Source organism: Neophocaena asiaeorientalis, unplaced genomic scaffold, assembly GCF_003031525.2.
Source record: "Neophocaena asiaeorientalis asiaeorientalis breed wild unplaced genomic scaffold, Neophocaena_asiaeorientalis_V1.1 scaffold79, whole genome shotgun sequence".
Lineage (NCBI taxonomy): Eukaryota > Metazoa > Chordata > Mammalia > Artiodactyla > Phocoenidae > Neophocaena > Neophocaena asiaeorientalis.
This window is the reverse complement of record NW_020175402.1, coordinates 5,704,918-5,732,177: the sequence shown is the minus strand read 5'-3', so window position 1 is coordinate 5,732,177 and position 27,260 is coordinate 5,704,918. Positions and strand designations below refer to the sequence as shown.

The 27,260-nt window shown below is 37.9% G+C and overlaps 1 protein-coding gene across 19 annotated transcripts in view; it reads left to right on the top strand.

Annotated features, from left to right (window-relative positions):
• Positions 1 to 27,260, top strand: part of EYA3 (EYA transcriptional coactivator and phosphatase 3) — a 142,743-nt gene that overhangs the window by 76,769 nt on the left and 38,714 nt on the right. For 16 of the 19 annotated variants that reach the window (XM_024766916.1, XM_024766928.1, XM_024766918.1 and 13 more), the window contains 4 exons: positions 9,752 to 9,795; positions 12,805 to 12,884; positions 17,675 to 17,741; positions 20,579 to 20,715. In XM_024766916.1, coding sequence (XP_024622684.1) covers positions 9,752 to 9,795; positions 12,805 to 12,884; positions 17,675 to 17,741; positions 20,579 to 20,715 — 328 coding nt within the window. Of the gene's footprint in view, positions 1 to 9,751; positions 9,796 to 12,804; positions 12,885 to 13,745; positions 14,012 to 16,165; positions 17,089 to 17,674; positions 17,742 to 20,578; positions 20,716 to 27,260 lie in introns of those variants that run through there. The other 3 variants (XM_024766930.1, XM_024766931.1, XM_024766929.1) reach the window with 3 other exon arrangements.

Here is a 27,260-nt window from a genome sequence, read left to right as displayed (position 1 = left end):
ATTTAAAAAAGGAAGGTAATAGTAATCATTCTATTAAGATACTTTTGTGTTAAAGGATCTTTTCCTTTTGGCTTGACCTTCTTTTTCTGAAATTAGATAAATACTGATTCAATTTGCTGTTCAATTTGCTCTCCTGAATGAGCCTCTTGCATTTTATATTAAGAGAGAATATAGAGTGGTACATGTTTACCTCCCTATAAAATCCAACCTAAAAAACTTTGAATTTTGAAAGCAGATAATAGGGTATGTTTTTCATGTTCTAGATGTATTCTTTACATCAGTGATACATTTTTAATATTTTACTTTATGTTGAGACATACTGGTGCATTTGGTGATTCTTTTGCTATTAGTCTTTTAGCCCCTCACTTAAGTATAAAACTAGGAAGACATAAGCAGTTGGTAAAAGGACCTTTTGAAACATTTAAAATGTCATCCCATATCCCTGGTGGAACATTAATAATCAGGGAAATGGTAGGGTTAAAATCATCCTCAGCGGTGTATCTAAGATATACACTATACGAACAAATAGCTGAATTAGAGACACTAAATGTACCAAAGAAGATTCTGTCATTGAGTTTTTAATATAGTAAGACAAAGGTCTAGTCATAGCTTCAAAAGACTTCTGTAAGTGTTGACATACTGTTGAAATGAGCATTGCTGTTAGTCACTCCTTACCTATTTAAGGTAATGAGAATTGTGAAGCTGACCTGCTGGTGAGTCATTTTTTCCTCTCTGCTTCATTTGTTTGCTGTTCTGTTCAGTATCTATAATATGATGTGCAAAATCTGATTGTTACTTCAGAGAGAGTTAAGAAGTTAAAGTGCTTTAAAAACAAATTTTCTGGGAATTCCCTGGTAGTCCAGTCACTAGGACTCTGTGCTTCCACTGCCAGGGACCTGGGTTCGATCCCTGGTTGGGAACTGAGATCCCACAAGCCAAGTGATGTGGCCAAAAAATTAAAAAAAGAAATTGTTTTTTAAATACTAAAAAAAAATTTTTTTTTAAACCCACAAATTTTCTGCTGACTATAAATCGTGATGGTCATGAGGCATCTTTTTTTTTTTAATTGATTTGTACCTGGGTCTTAATTTATAAATTTATAAAGGTGATTGAGTGACTACATGAAGAGGTCAGTGCCACTGAAAAAAAGAAGAAAAAAAAAAGTTTGGACTTCCTTGGCGGCACGCTGGTTAAGAATCCGCCTGCCACTGCAGGGGACACTGGTTCGAGCCCTGGTCTGGGAAGCTCCCACGTGCCGCGGAGCAACTAAGCCTGTGTGCCACAACTACTGAGTCTGTGTGCTACGACTCCTGAAGCCTGGGAGCCTAGAGCCTGTGCTCTGCTACAACAGAAGCCACCACAATGAGAAGCCCGCGCACCACAACGAAGAATAGCCCCTGCTCGCCGCAACTAGAGAAAGCCCATGTGCAACAACGAAGATGTAACGCAGTCAAATAAATAAATAAATTTATTTTTAAAAAAACTTCATGTTACATTTCTCTTAGAGATGATAGATGTAGCAGACCACACAGGGTCACAGGGGTAAGCCCCAGTGTCATTCAGGAGGCAGAGATGCATAGGAGATTGTAAGAGAATGCATAGGCTACGGCCTTAATTGAGGTTTCCACAGGCAAGGTGAAGCAACGTAACATAGGGTAATTGTTTATTTAGGATTGGCTAGTTTGAATAATTCCAGAGGGTTTTGGGGTATAGAAGCTATCACTAGGTATCTGGCACTGGGTTGATTTCACAGCAGGGGAATATAGTTCAGAGTATGGTTCAGAATATAGGCTCTAGATTGCAGGGGAGATGTAAGCAACTTTGGCTCTTAGTTTGGCACTGTGATTAGTGGGTGCCGAACAGACAAATATAGAGTCTAAGAAAATATAGAGCATTTATTAACTGTTAAAAATAATTAGAATAAGAAGAGTAAATGTCAGATGTTGAGGAGTAAAGCTAATTTTCACAGGCTGTAGTAGAAATCTAAAACTTGAGTGGAAAGAATGGTCCTATCCCAAGTTGATGATGATAAAGCCATGATTTTAAAAAAAAATTATTTTATTGAGATATAGTTCATGAGGTATATACAATGTTATGTTAGTTTCTGGTATACAGCAAAGTGATTCAGTTATACGTATATATAATAATTTGCATCTTCTGATCCCAGACTCCCAATCCATCCCTCCCCAACTCCCCTTCCCCTTGGCAGCCACAAGTCTGTTCTCTATGTCTGAGTCTGTTTCTGTTTCATAGATAAGTTCAGTTGCATTGTGTTTTAGATTCCACATATAAGTGATATCATATGGCATCTGTCTGTCTTTTCCAACTTACTTCACTTAGTGTGGTATCTTTAGGTCCATCCATGTTGCTGCAAATGGCATGATTTCATTCTTTTTTATGGCTGAGTAGTATTTCATTACACACACACACACACACACACACACCATACCTTCTTTATCCATTCATCTGTCGATGGACATTTAGGTTGTTTCCACATCTTGAATAAAGGCAAGATTTTTAACCCTGCTGTTTACTTGTGTATAAAGAGAGATGTTGCTGAAGAGCATTACTATTGGAGTTATTTTAATCACATTGTCTCTTCCTTATTGAGTTATCCCTTTCTTGTTTCTGTACTACTTGCTAGCTCTATCTCAAGATTGTTCCAGTCATTGTTCACAATACAACATAAATCCTAGCCTCAGGTTCTCTTTCACTTTCCCTTATTGCCAGTCAGTCCTCAATCCTCTGCAGTCAGAAATGGTTCTCTCTATGGTCATCACTTACCTTGAAATCACTCCATCTTTTTACCCTAGTCTTCATCTTTCTCAGCTACTCTGAAGCAGCTCATATTATTGTCCAAACTAGAACTCTTTTGTAGAGTGAAAGGAGGCACTAACCAAACTCGGTTTTAGGATAGGAGGTATAAATTAACACTGTTCCTGGCAAACTGGAAGCCCTTAAAAAACTCCTTTATAGCTATCAGGGTGCTCTTTGAGCTCAAGTTTTAAAAGGACATATATACATAGGAAAAATTTTTAGAAGAATATACACAAAACTTAATACTGAAATCATGGAGGTTTGGGGGCAGAATAAGGTCTTTTATATTTTATTTTATACATATCTGTATGGTTTGGGTTTCTAAAAATAGGAGCATATGTGCCTTTTGTATTTAAATATTAAAAATAAATTAGTAATACTGTAGACAAAAGAGGTGGTACATGATTACAGCCACAGTGTACTCTAGGCTAAAACATGGAAAAGGAGTGAAGCTTGGGAAATATTCTTGAGAGCAATGAAAAGGACCCTAAAATTTGTGTTTTTGTCTTGGAGAATAAAAGGATGGAATAAGTGGCTAAGAGAGAACGACTATAGTCAACCCCTAATTTCTTTTTGTCTTATCGATAAAGGAGAGTAATCTTTGGCTTCCCTGGTGGCACAGTGGTTGAGAGTCCGCCTGCATACAGGGGACACGGGTTCGTGCCCCGGTCTGGGAAGATCCCACATGCTGTGGAGCGGCTGGGCCCGTGAGCCATGGCCGCTGAGCTTGCGCGTCCCTGTGAGCCATGGCCACTGAGCCTGCGCGTCTGGAGCCTGTGCTCTGCAACAGGAGAGGCCACAACAATGAGTGCGCGTCTGGAGCCTGTGCTCTGCAACAGGAGAGGCCACAACAGTGAGAGACTCGCGTACTGCAAAAAAAAAAAAAAAAAAAAAATAGGGTAATTTTCAAACTATAAAGGATACCATATCAATTAAAAATGTTTTATTTCCACATTTATAAGCAGGTACCTAAGTTATTTCAAATGAGTTCTAATTCTCTAGACTCCCCCCAGTAAAAAGACTGGGTTTGGTGCTCCTTGTGTTCCATAGAACCTTGAACTTCTATCAGAATCATTATTTCACTGTTTTATTTATTACTTTTTAAAATTTTTATTTATTTTTGGCTGCATTGGGTCTTCGTTGCTGCGTGTGGGCTTTCTCTAGTTGTGGCGAGCAGGGGCTACTCTTCCTTGCATGCGGTGGCTGCTCTTGTTGTGGAGCACAGGCTCTAGGCGCACGGCATGCGGTAGTTATGGCATGCGGGCTCAGCAGTTGTGGCGCACGGGCTTAGTTGCTCCGCGGCATGTGGGATCTTCCTGGACCAGGGCTCGAACCTGTGTCCCCTGCATTGGTAGGCGGATTCTTAACCCCTGTGCCACAGGGAAGTCCCTGTTTCATTGTTTTAGAAATTATCTATTTCTTTTCAACCAGACTATTACTTCCTTGAGGTCAAGGACTGTATTTTGTTTATCATTATATTCCCTTTCAGGAGGGCTTGGTAGAGAACAGTCAGTTGAATGAATGATAGCGTGGATATGAACTAGAATTCTCACTGTAGGCATTTAACACTGGAGAATGAATCTGCAGTGTATTTTTCTCTCACATTAGTCTCCTATAGATTGACAGCTTTCCTGGGCCAGTCTTCCGTGAAGGCTTCTTTCATCTTGTGATGCTATTATCTTCAACTGTGGCCTCCATGGTTGCCAAAGAAACGGAAGAGAGGATTGGAGAATCACATGAGATGTTTTTAAGGGGTAGTTGTAGAAGTGGCTTATGTGGATGGCTCCAACCTGACAGCAAGGGGGTCTGGAAAATGCCATCAATCTGTGTCTTAGTCTATTCTGGCTACTGTAACAAAATGCTATAGAATTGGTGGTTCATAAACAATAGAAATTGATTTCTCTCAGTTCTGGGGGCTGGGAAGTCCAAAATCAAGGCGCCAGCAGATTTGGTGTATGGTAAGGGCCTGCTACCTGGTTCATAGACTGCCATCTTTTTGCTGTGACCTCACATGGTGGAAAGGGAAAAGGAGGTCTCTTTCTTTTTTTAATTTATTTTTTAATTTTTTTGCTGCACGACTTGCGAGATCTTAGTTGCCCTGACCAGGGGTTGAACCTGGGCCCCCGGCAGTGAACCTCCTAACCACTGGACTGCCAGGGAATTCCCAGGAGGCCTCTAATCCCATTCATGAGGGCTCCACCCTCATGACCTAATCACCCCAAAAGCCCCACCTCCAAATTTCATCATATTGGGGATAAAATTTCAAAATATGAATCTTGGGGGAAGACACAGACATTCAGTCTATAGCATCCTTTGTGCCCAGGAACAGGAAAAAGACCACTGAATATTTATAAGTGAATCTACAATAATCTTCTCTTTGGTTCACCTGTTTCATTTTTCACATCTAAAGAACAATATGTAACTCCTTACCCCACACATTCCTCTTAAGAGAAACAGCCCCAGCTTCCATCAGTTGCTACATCCAGATCAAATCCAGGATCTGATGCCCACTAGTTTCTACTTGGTCCAGATGTGACTTCTTTTGGACGGGTACCTGTGAACTTAAAAGACATGTTTTTTGCCTCCCATCGCAAGTCACACCCCACATGCAATGGTGGAGCAGGAAGTTGTCTCTGCCACGGGTATTTACCTTTCTAGTTTCTAGTGAAATGCTTACTCTCACTCTCTACATACTCATTTCCTTATGTCAAGTTCTGGAAGTAAAATTAATAATTAGATGACTGTGGGCTTCCCTGGTGGCGCAGTGGTTGAGAGTCCCCCTGCCGATGCAGGGGACACGGGTTCGTGCCCCGGTCCGGGAGGATCCCACATGCCGCGGAGCGGCTGGACCCGTGAGCCATGGCTGCTGAGCCTGCGCATCCGGATCCTGTGTTTCGCAACGGGAGAGGCCACAAGAGTGAGAGGCCTGTGTACCGCAAAAAAAAAAAAAAAAAAAAAAAAAGACTGTTGGTAAGCACAATCAAAGAAAATAGCATTAAATGTTTTTTGTGTATAATTTCATCCAGGTTATGATCAAGCCCTTTCCCCTTCTAGAATATAGAGTATGACTTTCTAGTAAAGAGAATGATACGCTTTGTTTGACAGTGGTGGATAAATTCTGACAAAAACATCTTCCTTTTTATAGGCTTCATGCAGACTTCTGTTGGATTTATTATTCCCAAGATTATAGTTTACCAAGCCCTAGTATGATTTAGCCTCTTGTTAAAACTTAGGAGGCACTATAGTTATATACTTGAAAGTCATCTCAGAATAGTTCTGGAATGACATTTGAGATGCATAATATAATTTTCTTATCTAGAAAGTGGTATTTCTTAATCTTGTCTTTGAAATTTTGGAAATTCAGCTTTGTTTTTGCTGCTTTTGGTGGTAACATTAAAATTTAACAATGTCTTTGTCTTTCATAAACACCTCTCTCTCATTCGCTCTCTCCCTTACCACCCGCCCCACTACCACCACCAATTTCATCTTCACAGCAGGCCTGTGAAATAGTCATAGTTTTCTTTTACAGTTGAGAAAACAGATGTAGAGAAGTAGACATACAGTGAATTAACTCTCAGAACTGAGCCTTGAACCTGGATATTCTGAATTTGTGTATTGGGTTATATGTATTCCTTTGCTCTGTTATATTTAAAGCATGATTTATTTTTTTTTTTTAAGCAGAGGCACAAGTAGAACTCTGATTCATGAATTTGCCAGTGGTTCTTCCTTTTTGTGTAACCTTTAGTCATAACATGCCCGTAAGATTGTCATTTTTTTAAATGACAACTTTATTGAGATACAATTCACATCCATTTTAAAGTATACAATTTGATGGTTTTTAGTATATTCACAGAGTTTTGCAACTATCACCAGAGTCAATTATAGAACATTTTCATCACTCCAAAAAGAAATTCTGTACCCATTAGCAGTCACCCTCAATTCCCTCCCTCCCGCAGTCCTAGGCAACTACTAATCTACTTTCCTATTGACCTATATGTGGATATTGCATATAAATGGATTCATAAAATATGTGGTCCTTTGTGACTGGCTTCTTTCACTTAGCATAATCTTTTCAAGATTCATCTGTGTTAGCATGTATAAGTACTTCATTCCCTTTTACTGCTGAATGTTTCATTGTATGGATTTATTTTATCATTCATCATTTTATTTATCATTATTGTATTTATCCGTTCATCTGTTCATGGACACCGGGGTTGTTTCCACTTTTTGGCTATTTTGAATAATGCTGTTAGGAACATTCATGTCCAAGTTTTTGTGTAGACATAAGTTTTCATTTCTCTTGGTTATATAGTCAGGAGTGGAATTTCTGGATTATATGTAATAGTAACTCTATGTTTAACCTTTGGAGGAACTGCTAGACTGTTTTCCAAACTAGCTGCACTATTTTACATTCTGTCAGTTTCTGGATTGTATTGTTTGAACGCATCCTTTTGTAATCTAGTGAAATCGGTCTGTATCCTTTTAGTTTACCTGCCTCTAGTGCCAAGGTTTCCTATCCCTGACTTACAGGAGGACATAATTGCCCAAATCAAGGCTAACAATGGGCTGTGAAAGGTACAAAATTAGTTGATAACATATTTTCCTCCCCCACATGTTTTTGTTTGGTAGATATGTCTTTACGTACATTTTCTCCATTTCTATTTATGAGTACATACTCTTTGTACCGAGTTGGCACTGTAGTAAATAGAAAGTAAAAAAGCGTAGTTCTTACTTGAAAGGCCATTATGGTATATTTTAAAATTTTGCTCCAGGGCTTTTTTTTTTAGTTCTCTAGCTAAGTTTGTTACTCTGTGGTGCTAATAAAATGAAGACTGATAAATTAGATTCCTCAGTGCTCTAGTTTTCTTTATATGGATTACTGTTAGGAGACCATAGACTGTTTTAAAATTATTTCTTTGATCACAAAGAGGGTCTTTGGGTGAGCTAAGCATAGATTCATCACCACTATTGGAAAATTACAGTATTATCTGACCTTATGTAAATACTGTCATCTTCAGGTGGGAGGGACAGCACATTTATATTATAGCAAGAGCCTGTATTTTGTCATTTGTGAAATGACATAAATAGATAAACTAGGAAGTTTAAGTAGATAAACTAGAAAGTTGAATTTTTCTTATCTTTAGCCTTGCAGTTTCCAGTCAAAACGTGTTTTCCAGCATTACTCCATCAGTGCATTTTTCTCCTATGCCTTTCAGTGAGTTTATGTCATACATTTGTAATACAATTAAATTCTCTTGTCACAGTATGTATACCATCCTGGAATTCCTTGACCTCCTGGTTGGTTTTGGTATCTTTTATCATACAGAAGTTTTGAATTTTTGTAAAATAAGTCTGTTTTCTCCTTATGGCTTTTGAATTTAATATCATGCTTAGTAAGGGTTTATCTACCTCAAACTTCTTTGTTTTTTTCTTTTTCCTTCATATGCTTCTATAATTTTGTTTCTAAATTTAGAGGTTTTTAAAAAAATTTATTTTTAGCTGTGTTGGGTCTTCATTGGTGTGCTCAGGCTTTTTCTAGTTGCAGAGAGTGGGGGCTACTCTTCTTTGTGACGCTCAGGCTTCTTGTTGTGGCGGCTTCTCTTGTGGAGCATGGGCTCTAGGCACGTGGGCTTCAGTAGTTGTGGCGCACAGATCTCAGTAGTTGTGGCTCGTGGGTTCAGTAGTTGTGGCTCGTGGGCTCAGTAGTTGTGGCTCTCAGGCTTAGTTGCTCTGCAGCATATGGGATCTTCCTGGACCAGAGCTCGCACCCATGTCCCCTGCATTGGCAGGCGGATTCTTAACCACTGCGCCACCAGGGAAGTCCTGGCAGGTGGATTCTTAACCGCTGCACCACCAGGGAAGTCCCTAGAGGGTTCTTTTTTAATGCCCCATTTTTCTTTACCTTTATTGGTACCTTTGAAAATTTAGGCAGCCTTATATAATGAGTTGATATGCCATAAGCAAATAACCAAGAGTATTTGGTTTTATTTATTTTGTCATGTTTTCTCATGAGGAGTGGCTGTCCATGAGAAATTGTATGGGCCTTGTATTTAACTTGTATTATTATTTACCTTGTCTGAATTGTTAAATTTAATCATATTAAATAGCTGTATTCCCACCAGATATGTTTATTTAAAATTGTTTAGCAAAGTTGCTGCCTCTGTGAGTTCTTACTCTTTGTAGTGGTTGGCAGTACTCTTTGTCAGCTTGAAATACTTTAAGTGTTCATAATTTGTATGGCTAAGCACACTAAGCATACTTCTGCTATAACTAGTAATTCTAATCAGAAAACTCTAAAATCAGATTCTTTGTCATATAAAAAAACCGGGGAAACTTAGTAGTATTAACCATTGATCTTTCATTTATGGATTCTTAAACTGTTTCAATGAAAATGCTTTTACCTTAGAAGGAATTAGAGAAGGTGAAAATATGGGGAAAAAACAGTATAATGTGAAGAATATTTTTTAGATTACTGGTAACCTGATTAGAATTTATTTTTATATTTGGCATGTAAGTAATTTGAATATAAAGATATTTCTGTTAAATAAATGATTAGATGATAGTGAGATTGCTATACTTACTGTCTGAGAATAAAACTGTGTGTCTGGTAAAATTTTAAACTAACCAGTTTGTATCCAAGTTTGGATACCTTATCCTGGTAAACATTCTGTGTTGAGTAAAAATCCTGGTAAACCTTTTATTTACCTTGAATCTGAAAAATACTTTTTTCATTTAAAATAAGAGAGAGGCTCATGTGAAAACAAGTACATCTCTAACTCTAAAATATAATAGGGATTAATAAAATAAATCTAAGGGAAACAAAAGGAAACAGTTACCCTGTAATTTATTAGTTAATATTAGGCTGCCACTTGAGTAGCTAGATGATTTTAAAAACAGATCAAGACATTGATGCTTTTGTATAATTGTTTTACAGGTGAAAAAAGCCAAGATGCAGGAATCAGGAGAGCAAACTTTAAGGTATACAGAGTTGAATTTCTTTTTAATGACCTACTTATAATTGTTTTTACATGCTGATTAGTATATGGGCATGATTTGTGTTGACTACCCTCTTTTTGGTTTTTAGCATCAGTCTTTACGTTTTGAAATTATTTGGTTTAAGGTGAAGATTTTCCTCTAAAAGTTTGTCCTTGAAACACATAGGTGCTGCTTTTTTTCATTTATTCATTATTTATTCAACAATATATACCAATCGCATGGTATCTCTCAGGTCCTGTGATATGTGGAAGAGACACAATGGTGAATATTCTTCAGTCAGATGTACTGTATACTTAATAGGGAAGACAGAAATAAGGAAAATCCAAGGGGTTAATCATTAATTACCAAATGGATATGGGACACCTTAGTCATTAGCTTGGCTCTCCTTGTAGAAAAGAGGCAGCTTCTTTGCATGTCATGCTCTGGCTTCCACAACACCGTGATTTTCAGTTGTCCACAGTTCTTACCTTCTGTTGTTTGTCTACCAACCATATGAACCGGTAACTGCATCACCTCTAACATCTTAATTTTAAGAATCCTACTCTTATACCACCACACACACTATCATTCCAGCTTATTTATTCTATTGTCACACTAGCCCTGTGTCTTACACACTTCCAATTAAATGATCTGTCATATTTTCACTATCAAGCATTGACCCTTTCCCCAAAAAAGACTTCAGTAACTCCATTTTCCCCTTTTCCCAGCTCCTGTCAACCATCATTCTGCTTTTTGTCTCTGTGATTTTGAGTACTCTAAGTATCTCTTATTAGTGCAATCATAAGTTATTTGTCTTTCTGTGACTTGCTTATTTCATTTAGCATGTCTTCATGGTTTATCCATGTTGTAGCATGTGTGAGAATTTCCTTCCTTTTTAAGGCTGAATAATGCTTCACTTTATGTCTATTCCACACTTTGTTTATCCATTCTTTAGTTGGTTGTGTTCATTATTGACAAGAGTTCTATTGAATGAGAATGAAATATTTGTGGCGCTTACTTTTGGAGTTTGGGTGTTTTTGCTCTTTTTTGGAGGAGGGAAATTTTATTTTGGAGCATTTATTTTAATATACACACATTGTTAAGTAAAATTTATGTTTATATAACTGAAAATAATTATATTTTGAGACAGTAATAATTTTTCTAGATACAATAACTTTAAATATTTAACAAAGTGCTGGAGTGATTTCACTGTCTTGGTGCTGTTGTTTCTATTTAATCTCTAGATACTCAGTTGAATAGGTAGGGGATTTTGCTATAAGATTACAGGACCATGGGATTTTAGGCACTGGTCCATTGTATGCCAGACCATACAAATATACCTTCTAAGATACAGGATCTAGAAATAGTCTTTCAACAGTGGATATAACAGTGAACCCCAGACTTATTCAGGTACACATAGAAGACCAGTCATTGTAGTCAGAAATGTGAAGTTCTTATCTGGGTTTATACCTTTCTCCTTGGAATCCTATTTAATTAGGCATAAGATGGGGTTCAGAAGTCTGTATTTTTACCACTCAGGTAATTATAAGAAATAAGCCATTTTGGGAAACAATGATGTAACTATTCAGTATGATTTCTTACCCTTACCCTCAATTCCCATAGTAATATCTTGGTTGGTATATTAAGCGCTATTCCAGAAATACGGACAGTTGAGTAAATATGTTAAAATAACTTCATCTGGGGATTTACCTTTAAAAATTAATTACATCTTAGGGAAAATTGTTTGAACATTGAGAATATACCCAGAAAAAAAAACTTTATTATGCTTGAATATTAGAGGTCCATTCAGAAAAGATAATGAGAGCTTTAAGAATTTTGGTGCTGTGTATTTTTTTTTATAAATAACATTTCTTTAAAAATTTTTTTTCATTTTAAAACTACTCTTTCCAGATATGTGTAGTGTCTGGGACAGTGTTCTCCACGTCCCCCTAGAGTGTAGAACAGCAAAGCAGATTTCTTGCTAGGGAACGTGAATGTGGGAAGAATACCTGGGCTGGGGAGAAGTTGTATTGTAATAATACTAGCTACAGTTATATTGTACTTTGTTCTAGTCTCTGTTCTAAGTACTTTTCATGTATTAACTCATTAATTTCTATAACAGCCCTAAAAGGTAGCTTCTATAATTATCCCTCATTGACAGTTGAAAAACTGGAGCACAAACAAGTTCAGTGACTTGCTTAAAGTCATAAAGCTAGTTTTGGCAAAGTGGAATATGAACTCAAGCAGTCTGGTTCGAGAATCCACACTCTTAAGCACTGTGCTATACTGGTAGTTGAGGGAATATGTGGAGAGTGGAAAGTAAGGTAGAAGGAAGAGAGAGGACATTGTGAGGGATGAAAGTATAATCTCCAATTCAGAATTGCAGTGAGGATCTTCCCAACATTAAAGTGTCTAACATAATGACTTGTCCTCCCAGTTTACATGACTTATCTTTTACAATTTCTCTTAATTTGTCTTATAAGTTTTTTTAAAAAGATGTTGCTAAGTTTTGGGAATGATAAAAATATGTTTATTTTTAATTGAGGGAAAGGAAATACAGTGGAATGCACCATTTTAAGGTTCAGAACCCCTTCTTGGAAGCAAGCGTGTATGATTTGAAAAAACTTGTCAAGTGATTATGAGGGCCATTGTCTGAAATCAAGCATCTTCCTACTTCCCTTTGGTACTTTGGAAATAAAGTGACAGCAGTTTTTGGTGTTGTGGAATTTTTCTTTTACCATGTGGTCTTCAGAGAAAATCCGACTTGCCTGTGGCTTAGGTGGAATTTCCGAGTGATACAAAGATTGAAGTGATGACGAAGAACAGTAGCATGCTGAAGGTACTAGCCCTGGCCCTAGCTCTTTAGGTAGCCGCTAAAAACCAAGAATAAGTATTTCATAAAGTAGACTTACCTTGCCTCTTAACTTACCTAGGAAGAAAGGGTTTGATTTAATCACTTTTAGCAATGCAGCAGGTCAGTCAGAGACTAATGTATCATTTTGGTTTTCCCAGTCAAGTAAGCAACTCCGAAGTCAATGATCAGAAACCTGAAACTTCAAGCCTTGCTTCAAACCTTACCATGTCGGAGGAAAGTAAGTACCATATTCTGTGCACCATGGAAGAGGTGTTCCTGTGACCAGGTGATGCTATTCTTTTATAATTGGTTTTCACTGATTGCCTTGTTTGTCTCAGAATATCCAGAATCCTTTCATTGCCTTGTTTGTGTGTTCATCCTTGTGCTCTCCTGTAAGCCTTATTGACATACCAGCTAAGGAACAAAATCACATGGAATTCACTCCCCAGGGATTGGTGATTGTGTTTTTGTTTTGAGGTTGGATGTTCTAAAGGTAATAAATAGTGCCTTACTCAAAATCAGAAAAGTTTGTGGGCCAACCTCTGACTGTTCCTCCAGAGGGCTTGATATTTTTCTACCTTCCTAATAACCAAATAATTCTATCTATCCATCTAGGCCAAAAAAAAGAAAAGTAATCCCCTGAGAGCCCAGGATTGATACTGGGCCCTGAGGGAGATCCATCTCAGGTATCCACTTACCAACCCTTATTCTCTTGTGGAACAGTTATATTCATGCATTAGACAAAAATTTGTAGAATGTTCTTTTTTTTTTTCCTGTGGAGGCATGAGCTTTCTCTGACATATCATGGTGGTATGCTCCATAGGGCAAATAGTCCTCCTTGAAATTAAAGTAAGTAAGATCTTACGGAAAAAACCTGAACGAACTTTTTGGCCAACCCAATAGCTGTGCCCTTCCATATTTTCCCACACACTTTGAAAGGATAAATTTGTGTAAGACGCTTTTTGAAAAGACATTTATTTGGGGGATATATCTTAAGATGATTATGCTTAACCTTGTATAATTCCCATGTATTAAAAAATGGTGTGCCTATTTAAAAAAAAATGGTATGTCTTGAGTTGTATATATTATTTCCTCGAAGATGCTGTTCCAGTGGTTCTCAAACTTTCAGCATACCTAAGAGTCATCTGGAGAGCTTGTTTGTAATGTAGAATTCTAGCCTCATCTTCAGTGATTATCATTCAGTAGACCTGATGTGGATGGGAATTTGCATTTTCAAGAAGATAGCTAATTCTGATACATATGGGAGACTGCTCTAATCAATGAAAAGTGTCTACTCTAATTTTTTTAATATCTCACTCATCCCCAAGAAAAAGGCCTGTTCCTTATATACTTCAGGGCCCAGAGGTAAGTTGTCTTCTTGCTTCTTGAAAAGCATTTCTCTTTTTTTCTCAAAAACTCTAGTTCCTTTGAAGTCTATATTTATGCCCCTCCCCCACATTTCTTTTTACCTCAGACCGAACTCTTAGTCATTTTGCTCTTTAAAGACTAGATCTTCTTTTTCTTCTCCATCCAGACTCTTATTATTCTTGGTAATTTCAACATCCATGTAGATGACCTATCCAATACCCATAATGTCCTTCTTGTTTTCCTGTCCCTTTTTACTCAGCATAGATTCTATGGTTCTTTATTATAATTACTCCCTTACAAATATCTTCAATAATTTGGCCTCTTGTACTCTTCTTGCTAAACCCCAGTCATAATTTAATCCAACTCTCCACCGTCTGTATAAGTGCATTCAAATAGCTGAACATTATTGGATGAATTATACACCTAGCTGACTATTTACTCACAGGGCCTCAAGTGGGCACCCTACTACATTTCACTCATGAGTTTTACCTTTTAATAGTTCACACCACTTCTTTCCTCTCGAAGCACCCATACTCATTCACCTTTCTTCATGCTTACCTGATGACTCCTTCTCAAATAGAAGCTCTCTGTGACAGGAAGCTCCCTTATTATCCTACCACCACTGGATCTTCAAAGCTACTTGTGTTTGTACCCATGTTATCTTCCTTCATTCTTGTCAGATTTGGAATAGTATTCTTGCTCCTGTCAAAGGTAAAACCTTTTATTTGTGCTTCATACCCTGTCTGTTCTCACCTCCCCCAAGGACTTTGGTACTTTGGTTATCCTAATACCATTCCTGCATCGTCATGTTCTTCTCTTCTTAATCCATCCTGTCAGTAAAGAGACATGATTCAGTATCTACCATCTTAAAACACAAAACCGTCCTTTGGGTCCACATCCCCCGCTAGATATAGACCTTCTCTTTGTTCCATGACCCATTGGAACCTCTGGAAAGAGTTGCCCTCACTTGCTTTCTCACCTCCCATTCGCCCTTCACCCCTCTCAAATTTAGCCTCTGTCACCACTCTTCCAATGAAATTGCTTTTGTCAAGGTCATTAGTTACTTTCAGTAACTGAAAGTGCTAGTTCTAGTGGACATTTCTCTCCTTGTATCCTGCCTCCCACTATTTTTTCTCCCACCTTTCTCCTTTGCTGGCCTTTCTTCTGCTATCTGAACTCTGAATGTTGGTGGGCCTCAGGGTTTGGTTCTAGTCTACCATCTTTGCTCTTTCTGCATCCTCTCATCCATTACTACATTACTTTAAATGTTTTATACATTGTTAACGAATTCCAAATTTGTATTTCTAGTCTGACTTCTCCCCTAATTTCATTTGTGAATCCAGCTGCCTACTTGACATCTCCACTTAGATATTTAAAAGGAAAGTCATACTTAAAATGTGTGAAAGCTTTTTATTCCCTTAGCCCTCACCAAATCTGTTCTCTTCCCGAACTTCCCCATATTTGGAAGTGGTTTCACTATCCTTCTAATTACTCAAGCTGAAAACCTAGAAATTATCCTGTATTCCCGTTTTCCTCATTCCTTACATACAAATTCATCAGGATGTCGTGTTAGTTTTACCTTCAGGATATATTTCAAGGTTTTGCTTCATCTCCACTGCTTTTTTTTTTTTAACCAGTACAAAGTTAAACACATCCAGATTTATTTACACAAAGCTAAAGAAATTTGGGTTCTATTTCCATTTTGTGTAATTTTATTCTGGGGTCTGGCTTTGTTGTGTAGCTGACATAGGTCATTGAAACTTGATTATCCCACCTCACATGCAATTTTTTGTCACAAGGGAACAGAAGACTTGGGTATTTAGTGCACATACAATAATGATCTTAATACTTTTTCAATTTAGTAGGAAGGCAGCTGTCCCACAGCTTGGCAAGGGGACAGAGAAGTTACAGATTTTAAGCAGATTATGCCTTGACTCTTTTTAAAAAATTGTTTATTTTCTTTATTTATTTTGGCTGCAGTAGGTCTTAGTTACGGTACATGGGATCTTCCTTGAGGCATGCAGGATCTTTCATTGCGGCACATGGGCTGTTCGTTGCGGTGCGTGGGCTTCTCTCTAGTTGTGGCGCATGGGCTCTGTAGTTTGCGGCACGCGGGCTCTCTTGTTGAGGTGCACAAGCTCAGTCGTTGTGGCACGCGGACTTAGTTGCCCCTGGCATGTGGGATCTTAGTTCCCCGACTAGGGATAGAACCCTCGTCCCCTGCATTGGAAGGCGGATTCTTCACCACTGGACCACCAGGGAAGTCCCTTGCCCTGACTCTTGATAAGCTTTTCATAGTTCCCAAGTACTGCAAAGATCAAGGCTCATTCATTCTCTAGAGAAGTAAAAATTGGCCTAGATCTCCCAGGATGTTTTGTGGACCTCTTCTAGAATTAAATTAAATCAGAGGAGGAGAAGGATTTGGGTTTTTTAATGTACTTGTCAGCAGAGAAGGAACCATTATGTAGAATTTCAAATGAATTTCCATTCTATGCGATGAATGCTAAGAACTTTAGATCTAATTCAGATCCCCTTCATTTTTGTCAAAGTGCTTATGGATTAACATAATCTGCAAATTGCCATTAAGTATTTTCAAAGACTTTGAACAATGGCAGTGGACAAGGTTCATGATAGACTCACAGATGATGATTTATCGTACTGTTGGGCATGAATTGTCCCTGCATCTGATCTTGATCAGGGTTCCCTTTTTGGGTCAGACACTCAGGGAACCCAGCTGGACATGAAGTTAGTTGGTTCACCCTTAGTCCCTAATCACAATAGAGCAACCTCCTTTATAGTTGTTGAAGGAAGTTCTTGAACAGTTGAGGAGTCTGGTACAAGCTCTGTGTGATGTTACTCTGTCTACAATATGGACTGAAATAGTGCTAATGAATAGGATTCTGCTATCTGTCAAACTTGAGTTGAATATTTACAGTATTTATCCCAGATGAAATCATTAGGGTCAAGCCTCATGACGGTATCTATTCTGGATGAAGTCATGGAAGTGAAGAGGACACTAGCTGTGAAAGTCTCTTTACTTGATGGTTTATCAGAGTATTGCATCAGTTCCTCAGGTGTGTGTCTGCTTTGCTAAACGTAAAGCCTTTACTACAAAGCTGAAAAAATAGTAATACAGAAGCATACTTATGTCTTTCTGCTGTTGATTATGTACCGCAGTAGCTACAGTTTTCTAATAAAATTGAGTTCTTGCTCCAAATCTGTCTTCCTGCAAGTCATTCTTATGACCTTTTATTCAGAATAGGGTAAGCACCCAGAGAATGAATAAGCTGAAGAAGTATAATGTGGTTTCCTAGACATAGATCTTGCATTTTAAGTTTGCCTATGAGCACAGCTGAGAGCTTAGGAAGTTGCTTCATCTATGGTTGTAGATCAGTGATGGGTGAAGGTAGAGGTCAGTTGGTACTGACTTTCGAGTGCTTTACCATACCCTTTGCATTCTAGCTTCTTTTACTGTCTCTAAAAGTCTCTAAACCCATTATTAGAAGAGTGAGGTATTTCCTACTGCATAGTCTTTCTAAATTTCTGATGCCCAAGTTGTATTCTGTTATTTAGTTTGAAAGACTATACAGTGAGACGTGAAATTTCCCCATTTCATTTTTGAAATGTTCTAACTTTTTCCTGGTGATATCTTTCTTTCAGTTATGACATGCACCGATTACATCCCTCGCTCATCCAATGATTATACCTCACAAATGTATTCTGCAAAGTAAGTTGAATGATTATTTCAAAAATCTGTATGCTTTTTCTCTAGATTCATTGCAAAATTTAACTTGATATTTAAGTTATTAAGTTGACATTTAACTTATTTTCACCTTTCTTGTTCTTCCCTACTCCAGTTTTTTCATTCCCTCTAAATATAGTCTATGTAACATCCTTTTAAAAAGTTGATGATTGTCTGGAATAGATCACTGTTACCCAGGAGCTTGCTCAAAATGAATAGGCACTGAAAAATGCAAAATACCATTAGTGATGTAAACATATTACTGATTGACCTCTGATCATTCTGTCTTTGCTCTACTTTAATAGAGAGATCAATTTAAAAAGCTAAAGCCAGCCTCAGACTGGGACTTCTCAGCCTAATCTATGTTCAGTTTATTGTTTTAGGAGTGTCCTGAAGAGTAGAACTAGGCTTGAGATTAAACAGGTTTAGTGGGTTGAAGTCATTAAGAGGCAATATTTTGGGCCTCATGGGGTAAGATCAGCATTTAAGGTCCACTAAGTTAATCATCTCCAAGATGAGTAGGTGCAGAACAGTGTGTATATCGAGCCAGCAGTTGTGCATTGCTAGAGTGAGCCTACATACATAGATACATACAAGTGTGCTTTATTAAACTGGGATAAATTCTGATGTGCTTACATAGGCAGCGTACATAAAGAACACTTACCTTTGGTAACAGAGGTGAGTGATATGTATGGGTATGTTATAAAAAGAAAACTTTTTCCTTTTGAATTTTGCGTCAGTTAAAAAAATGAGCTAATTGAAAAGTCAGCTCAATGAGTTCTTCAAATTCTAACCTGGTATTAACACTAATAGCATTCTTGGGCCAGTCATTTTCATGTGGTTTTCTTCTTCTGTGAAATGACCGAAACTATTCTCTGAGATCATTATGAAGAAGATAAGAAAATAATTTGAGCTATAAAGACACTATATAAAAAATGATATTATGATCTTTATCATATCTGGAGGTTAATCCATTTGAAGTCACTAAGATTTTAAATCATTCCCACGTGATTTGATTAACAGCTACAACCTGAGCTATTTTCTGGTCTCAGATCTGGCTAAGAAGAATAGAAATTTTCAAATTCAGTCTTTTAGGGTCTACCGAGATGTGAATATTGCATATTCCAAATTCATTCATTTGTTCAAAAAATATTTGTATACTTGCTGTACTCAGGACACCTTATTAGCTATGTCTTCTATCTTTTTCCTTTTTAATTTTTTTAAAATTTATTTTATTTATTTATTTTTGGCTGTGTTGGGTCTTCGTTGCTGTGAGCGGGAGCCACCCCTCGCCATGGTACGCGGGCTTCTCACTTTGGCGGCCTCTCCCATTGCGGAGCACGGGCTCCAGGTGGGTGGGCCTCAGCAGTTGTGGCTCTCGGGCTCCAGAGCACAGGCTCAGCAGTTATGGCGCAGGGGCCCAGCCACTCCGCCGCACATGGGATCCTCCCGGACCAGGGCTCGAACCCGTGTCCCCTGCATTGGCAGGTGGACTCTTAACCACTGTGCCACCAGGGGAGTCCCTATGCCTTCTATCTTAATGCAGACCTCCTTACTACTTAGCTAAAACCATTGCATTTTTTAATTGCCTCTATTTCAGCTACCTTCCGCAATCCATTTTACAAAGAAATGTCAAACCAATCTTTATTAAAGGACAGCTCTGATCTTGTCATTCTTTGCTCAACAATTTCAGTGACTCCCAGTTGAACACTTTTAGCCTCATATTCAAGGTCTTTGCTGTCTATCTTCTTATACTTTGCCTTAATATAATATGTGCTGCTTGCAGGCTGAAGCCCTTTCTCTGTACCTTTGCCAGAGTTTTTCTCTTTTCCTAAAACACCCTTTCTCTCCCACTTCTGCACATGCTATCTGCTCAGCTCACAGACCATTTCTTTATAGGCTTCCTTCATTTTCTTCTTCCCCAAAACTGGGGGGAAAAAAATCTTTTCCTTTCTGAAACACCCCTTTCCCCCATTATTTTATTGTTATGATCTATATGGTACATATGACACTTTCTTGCTTATGAGTACAGCATAACTTATCAGATAAAATAACCGGTATCTAAAAATTCAGTGCATAAAATGTGGCACCATCTTATTCCATGGATAAAATGACCAGGTCATCTAGCTAGTTTAAAATCCCAGAAGTTTCACTGTTAAGTTCAAATCTCTAGCTAAACCTGATGTGGTTGGCACCAACTAGTGGCAGTACTCTGGCTTAAGTATCAGCGGGGCAATTCTGTGTCCTGTCTTGAACTTCCTGGATTTTATTAGTTATGTGACTTCTATTTTATAGGCTCGATCTGGGGATATTGGGCCACACCTGTACTCCCTGTTTTCTAATATGGTTGCTTGCCTTTTCTCTGCCAGCCTCACCCTCTTCTCTAAGTCCCACTTTCCCTCTCAGAACTTTAGTTTGGCCCAGAGGGCTAGGTGGAGAATGGAGCCAATCGCCAATCCTGTTCTGTCCAGTTTTATGTCATTTTAGGGTTTTGTTCTATATTTAGACATAAGGGCATAAACGAGTTTAGTCCATACTTGCATCTCACATAGGGCCTTGCATGTGGCACACCACAAATGTTTGAGGCATAGTAACTGGACCTTGGGAGGAAGATATTTGAAGCTATTAAATTTTCTGTAAAATTGTTAGGTAGGTGACAGTAGAACCTGGAAAGGAAAAAAGAATTCTACTTTCTGACCATAGTAAGAGACATTTTATGTGGCAGGTTAGTCTCCTCATTGCTGAGGCTTTGCTGTTAGTGGTATTAGCTATTTCCCCTACTTTTCTCACATGAAAGTTTTTGTTTTCTTGAACTTTTCTAGACCTTATGCACATATCCTCTCAGTTCCTGTTTCGGAAACTGCTTACCCTGGGCAGACTCAGTATCAGCCACTGCAGCAGTCTCAACCCTATGCTGTCTACCCTCAGGCAACCCAAACATATGGACTACCTCCTTTCGGTAAGGCATTCTATTGTGAGGAGTTGCTAAGAATGTTGATTTTATCCCCCAGAAATTTCCGTCTTTCACCCAAAAGCGAGCACGGCTATCAGGAAGCTGAGAGATGCCACGTTGTTCTTGGCAGAGCACCTGCTCAGGCACAGGTGTGATAGAAGTTGGGTATGCAACTTTCCAGCAGTATATTTGATGCATGTCATATAAAATCATAACTTCTCAGTACTCAGTTGTTTATCTGCCATAATGTAGCTATTTCCAGGATACTAAGTCTTGACTGTAAAGCTTGGAATCTTCAAGTGTTTGGAAACTCTTTGAGGAATTACAGTTGATTTGACTTACCATACAAAACATGATACCATGACAAATATATTTTGAGGTGGCTAATTTCTTGCTAAAACCAAGTAATCTACATATTCCAGATGGAATATACCTTATAGTTTTCTGTCCCCACCAACCCTGCTCTGTTTTGTCAATTTCTCCCTCTCCTTCCCTGCTGCCCCAAACTCATCAGTTGTTGCTCTGCTGAACCAGAAAGTCGTCTTAGAGGGGGAAATCCCCAATTTTGTACAACCTTATCATGTGCATAGAGAGTTTTGTTCTTTGGTTTTAGGTATCTTGTACATGAACTATAAATTAGAATGATTTACTAGAAGTCAGTTTGAGGTTCTTTGGGCACTTAATATCTGCGCTTTTTCTGTGTGTGTGTGAATTGATAGATATTGTCAGTGTGCTTTATTGCCCCTTCCCTGCTTTCCTAGAACTGGTGTCAGAAAATTAAGAAAATACTGTATTTTTTAAAAAATATTCAATATGTTAATAAAATTATAACTGGTTAGCCTTTATTGAAACTAGCTAGGAATTAGAAAAATCTTTCAAACAGATTGCCACAGATTCTGGGTGTTGCTTGCCTTTGGTTTTGAGATTCCTAGTTTTCCTGGCCGATTTGGCTGCTCTTTTATGATACTGACAGCTTTCTTATCTTGAGGCTTGTTAGCATTCCTTAGCTCCTGATAACTACTAGAAACAAAAATTGGGGGTTATGTTTAATGGTAGTGGTAGTTGATAACTTCATGAGAGAAGAGAAACAGAAATGCTCTTGTTTTCCTGTTTGTACACCCATGCCTCGTGCCTGTCGGTATATACTAAACTTTTATGTTTCTGATATATTTAACCAGACAAGACTGAGCTTCCTTTTGGAAGCAGGACTCTGTGAATATGTTTGTGTTTATTTCTTTTTGCATATATTAAAGCTAATTTATCAACAGCTGGCTAACAATAGGCTAGCAAGTATAAAGTATTTCACATTTTTTTTTACTCTCTGTTTTGATTTAAATTCTTTATTAGAAAGCCAAAAGCGCTTTATGACATTGTTGAACAGTTGATTGATCCTGCTGTTCAGTGTTAAATAAAACTCCTATTATATCTCTGAACTCAGATTTTGGAATACCTAGCACAATGCCATGTGCATATAGGTCCTAGATATTATGGTATCTTTTATAATCACAGCATTTCTCTCATTTTAAAGAAAGAAAGAAAAATCTGTAAAATAGGTAGATCCCTGTTAAAAACTTGAAGGAAACAGTGTTTATTTTATAAAGAAATATTGGTTATAACAGGCTCTTTTATTAATCTGTTTCTGTTTAATAATTGGGGGTGAGGGAAACTTGTTTAATAAGTTTTTCTTATCAGTAATTCAGAGAGAACTGTTCATTAGCTTAATTTGCCTTTGAATGATAGGTATGGCATATTCTTAAATTTTATAAAGGAAATTTTAAGGAAATGTTTATAATACTTTGTGTGTGTGTGTGTAATGCTTTTTAAAGTGCCTGTATTTTTGAAAGGCATTTTCTTATGTTTTAACACATGGCTTCTTTTCTTTTCTATCACTCAGATGTAAAACACTCCGTTTCTTCCTGTGTAGCACAGGGAATTATACCCAATATCTTGTAATAACCTATAATGGAATATAATTTGCAAAAAACAAAAAAACTGCATCACTGTACTAGACACCTGAAATTAACACAGTATTGTAAATCAACTACACTTCAGTTAAAAAAAAGGCTCCATTTCTTTTTTTCTTGTGAAGATTTTGGTAATTTTATTATCTCAGTGTCGCCTGTCAGCACTAAAACTAGATTAGCTAGTCTGTTATTTTATTTCAGATGTAAACAGAGCTTTAGAAAATCTTACTGTAATATGATTGTATGTTATATATTTATACAGTAATAATATATTGTAATAATATTGAGTGCTTACTACGCAAGCAGTATGCTGAGAATGAGTGCTTCACACTTTACATTACTTTCTTAAGTAATCCTCAGGACCACCCTTAAAAAGTAAGGGGCAGCATTATCCCTTTTTATAGATGAGGGAACAGGCTTAGAAAGATTAAGTGACTAACCTGAGGTCATACAGTTAGTAAATGCCTAGGATTAGAAGTGCACCCCGGTCTGTTTAATTCCAGAAGTGCTCATAAATTTAGGTCTGTATGAAAAAGTTAATCTCACAGTTGAGTTTGAAATTTAAAAGTTTCCTCCTTTTAAAGAAGTGAGAAAAGACTAGAGGAAATCTAGGAAGCCCATATTATGACTAATCTTTAAAAGTAAAGGAATGTTGGTCATATCTTTTCAGGGCTATATAGAAATCTGGTGAGATGGTAGAATGAGGATTTGAGGTTCCAGTGATCTGCATGAGTACGTGTGAGAGAAAGGGTACTCGTTCGTTTTTAGGGGCTCATAAAAGATTGGCTTAACTGCCATTGTTCTACCTTCTTTTAAAAGAACTTTAATATGAGATGGAGATTTGACAGTATGTATTAAGAGTCTTAAGGATGTTCATGCCATATCCCTCAGTAATTTTACTTTTAGGGATTTATCCTAGGGAATTAATTAGAGATAACCACAAAAATTTACTACCAAGATATTCATCACAGCATTATTTATAATAGCAAAAGATTGGAAACAACAGACATATTGAATTGAAAGGTATATGTTAAATTGCAGTGTATCCATAGAATGGAAAACTGTGTAGCCATTATAAATCATATTCTTAAAGAATATTTAGTGTCTTGAAAAAAGTTTATTATTAATTGAAAAAAGCAGTATATAAAACTAAAAATACAATATAATATACCAAGTTAGTAGTTTTTAAAAATATGTACATAAAGAATAGTTTGGAAGAAAAACTGAATGTTAACAGTACAGGCAGTACAGATTTGATCTCAATTACCAAGGAATCATGCAAAGTGAGGACACAGTTCCAATGTGTACAGGTTTCAGTTAACACAGTCCTGTGCAAAAGTGAGAATTGTCTGTTTTTTTGTTTTTTTTCGGTACGCGGACCTCTCACTGTAGTGGCCTTTCCCGTTGCGGAGCCCAGGCTCCGGACGCGCAGGCTCATGAGGCCATGGCTCACGGGCCCAGCCGCTCCGCGGCATGTGGGATCTTCCCGGACCAGGGCACAAACCCGTGTCCCCTGCATCGGCAGGCGGACTCTCAACCACTGCGCCACCAGGGAAGCCCTGTCTGTATTTTTTGTGTGTGTGATGAGACTATGCAATTTTTTTCTTTTCACTTTCTATATTTTCCCAATTTTCTATAATATACATCTACTTATAGTTAACAAAAGTACTCAGATTAAATTACTTAGTATTTATAAGAGCTCATCCCAGTGAGGTATTAAATCAACAAGATATTCTTTCATGTGGTTTTTTTTAGCATTTATATGTATGCAGAGCACAGGCTCCGGACGCGCAGGCTCAGCGGCCATGGCTCACGGGCCCAGCCGCTCCGCGGCATGTGGGATCTTCCCGGACCAGGGCACGAACCCGTGTCCCCTGCATCGGCAGGCGGACTCTCAACCACTGCGCCACCAGGGAAGCCCTGTACTTCGATTTTTAACCAAACTAATCTTCTCTAAATTTCCACTACTCTGATATATATTACTGCAAAGTGAACTGCTCAGATTAATTTGGTTAGTGACTAGCCAATAGGGGGGAAGTATTTGTGCTGAGAAACTTGGGTAGAGTTTGTGATAAGACCCCACTGTGGGGCAGCACGAGAACAGCACTCAGAGGCAGACTTCCTTTGCCATTTTTAGATCAGCTGCTGCTCTACATCAGGCTCTTGGTACTTAAAATGACTTGAGAAAGTTTACTTGTAGGCAAAGAACAGTGGACCAGGAGTCAGGAAGCCGGGATTTCATTTCTTCTTTGCTGCTGGCATTAGTGCTCTACAGTCACACCATTTGGTCATGCTACTTGTTACTTGGAATTCTGCAAAGAGTGCTTTTAAAGGAAGATAGACGGATAGATACACACACACTTAAAGAGCAGGGCTACAGTGATACTGGAGGCAGTGTCCATATTGTCTTTTATTCCTCTGTTCTTCATAAAATAATATTCAATAGCTACTTTATGTTTCTGCCCCAAAACATTCAAATCTATCTATTATTTTCTCTACTTGTCTTGGACATTTTGCACTAATTTCTGACCTTATAAGATGGACCAGTTTATAGAAATTTTACATTTTGAAACTTTAACAATACATACTGAATAATGAGACTAGCAAAACTCTCTCAGTTAATACTATTCTTATTAGTAAGATAGTATTTTAGGACAGTGTAATAATAAACATGTTTACAAACCCAACACCTCAGGTTCAGAACCTATTTAGGAAAAAAACACATTGATTACAATAAATGTGAAAGTTACTGTGACATTGAAAAGGCAAGTTGTTTCTATGTTTCTAAAAAGTGTGATAGTCAACCACCAAGAATCTTAGCACTAATATTCAAATTTCACATCACAAATGTTTAAAAAAACTACATTCTCAAATATTTTTTATTGTTAAATGTCAGCCATAACAAGGAATTAAGCTGTGGCTTACTGGGCAAGACTGAAAATCATCATGAACCAAGGGGTGGAAGGGGGTGGAGGGCAACGCTCCTAATTTGTGCTATAGAGATGTTGGCATTCCTTAATCTCCTCAAATATGTTATTTCATGTGTTTAGTAGGTGAGAAAAGAATATGTCTTGTTTTTTTAATGCTTTAGTTTGATAAATTAGGAGTTTGGGATTAACACATACACACTACTGTATATTAAATAGGTAAATAACAAGGACCTACTGTATAGCACAGGAAACTATACTAAATATCTTGTAATAATCTGTAATGGAAAAGAATCTGAAAAAGTGTGTGTGTGTGTGTGTGTAGCTAAATCACTTTGCTCTACAGCAGAAACTAACAACATTGTAAATTAACTATACTTCAATGAAAAAAAAAAGTTTGAGACAAGGCAATTACCATGTTCCACTGTGAACCTTTTCAGATTTTAACATCTCCTTTTTTTCTTTTTGCGGTATGCGGGCCTCACACTGTTGCAGCCTCTCCCACTGCGGAGCACAGGCTCCAGACGCGCAGGCTCAGTGGCCATGGCTCACGGGCCCAGCCGCTCCGCGGCATGTGGGATCTTCCCGGACCAAGGCACGAACCTGCGTCCCCTGTATTGGCAGGCGGACTCTCAACCACTGCGCCAGCAGGGAAGCCCTGACATCTCCTTTTACTATTCTTACATTTACTTATCAACAAATTTTACAGATCTGAGTTACACTAAGATATCTGAGGGCCCTGGTGAAGCAGAGGTCCTTACTCTCAAAGCATTATATATTTATAAATTTCTTATCAGATTAAGAGTATATGAAGTGAGGTAATGTTGAATTTGAATCTGTGGCTGACCTTGGTATTGATTTCTTACCTGGAATGTGTTTGATGAATCTTCTTGGGCCTAATTATCAGCTTCAACTATATTGATCCAGTAGCTATAACTATTCAGAGCACAGTGAGGGTTTTTTTGTTTTGTTTTGTTTTTTGACATCTTTGTTGGAGTATAATTGCTCTACAATGGTGTGTTAGTTTCTGCTTTATAACAAAGTGAATCAGCTATACCTATACATATATCCCCATATCTCCTCCCTACAGTGAGGTTTTTAATAGACTTTTGCATAGCCAAAATTATGAAAAAAACTTGGGGTCTTCCCTGGCAGTCCAGTGGTTAAGACTCCATGCTCCCAATGCAGGGGGCATGGGTTTGATCCCCAGTTGGGGAACCAAGATCCTGCATGCTGCACAGCGTGGCCAAAAAAAAAAAAAAAAAATTTTATGACAAAAACTCTTCATTCATAAAGGATATCCTTAGGCTGTCGTGTAGAAGCAAGCTTTTTTAATGGTTTTCTAGTTTACTGCAAATGAAAAAGGAGATACAGCCAGAAACAGGAGATTGTCAAGAAGTGACAGATCACAGAGAAAAGACAAAGTGATACAAGAGCCTTCAAATCATAGAACTGTAATTGAGTTCTACTTAGTACTAAGCAAATGTCTTCACATATTGCAGTAGCCTCTGGGGATGTTTCTGTAATGTACATAGCACAGCACAGTATAGATCTGAGAAAAGGTATGGTCACTATTTCCTCCCTGCTAAGAAGGCAGGAAAGGATATAAATATTTTTTAGAAAGATTGTCACTTAGGAGCCTTGTGATAAAAACAAAACT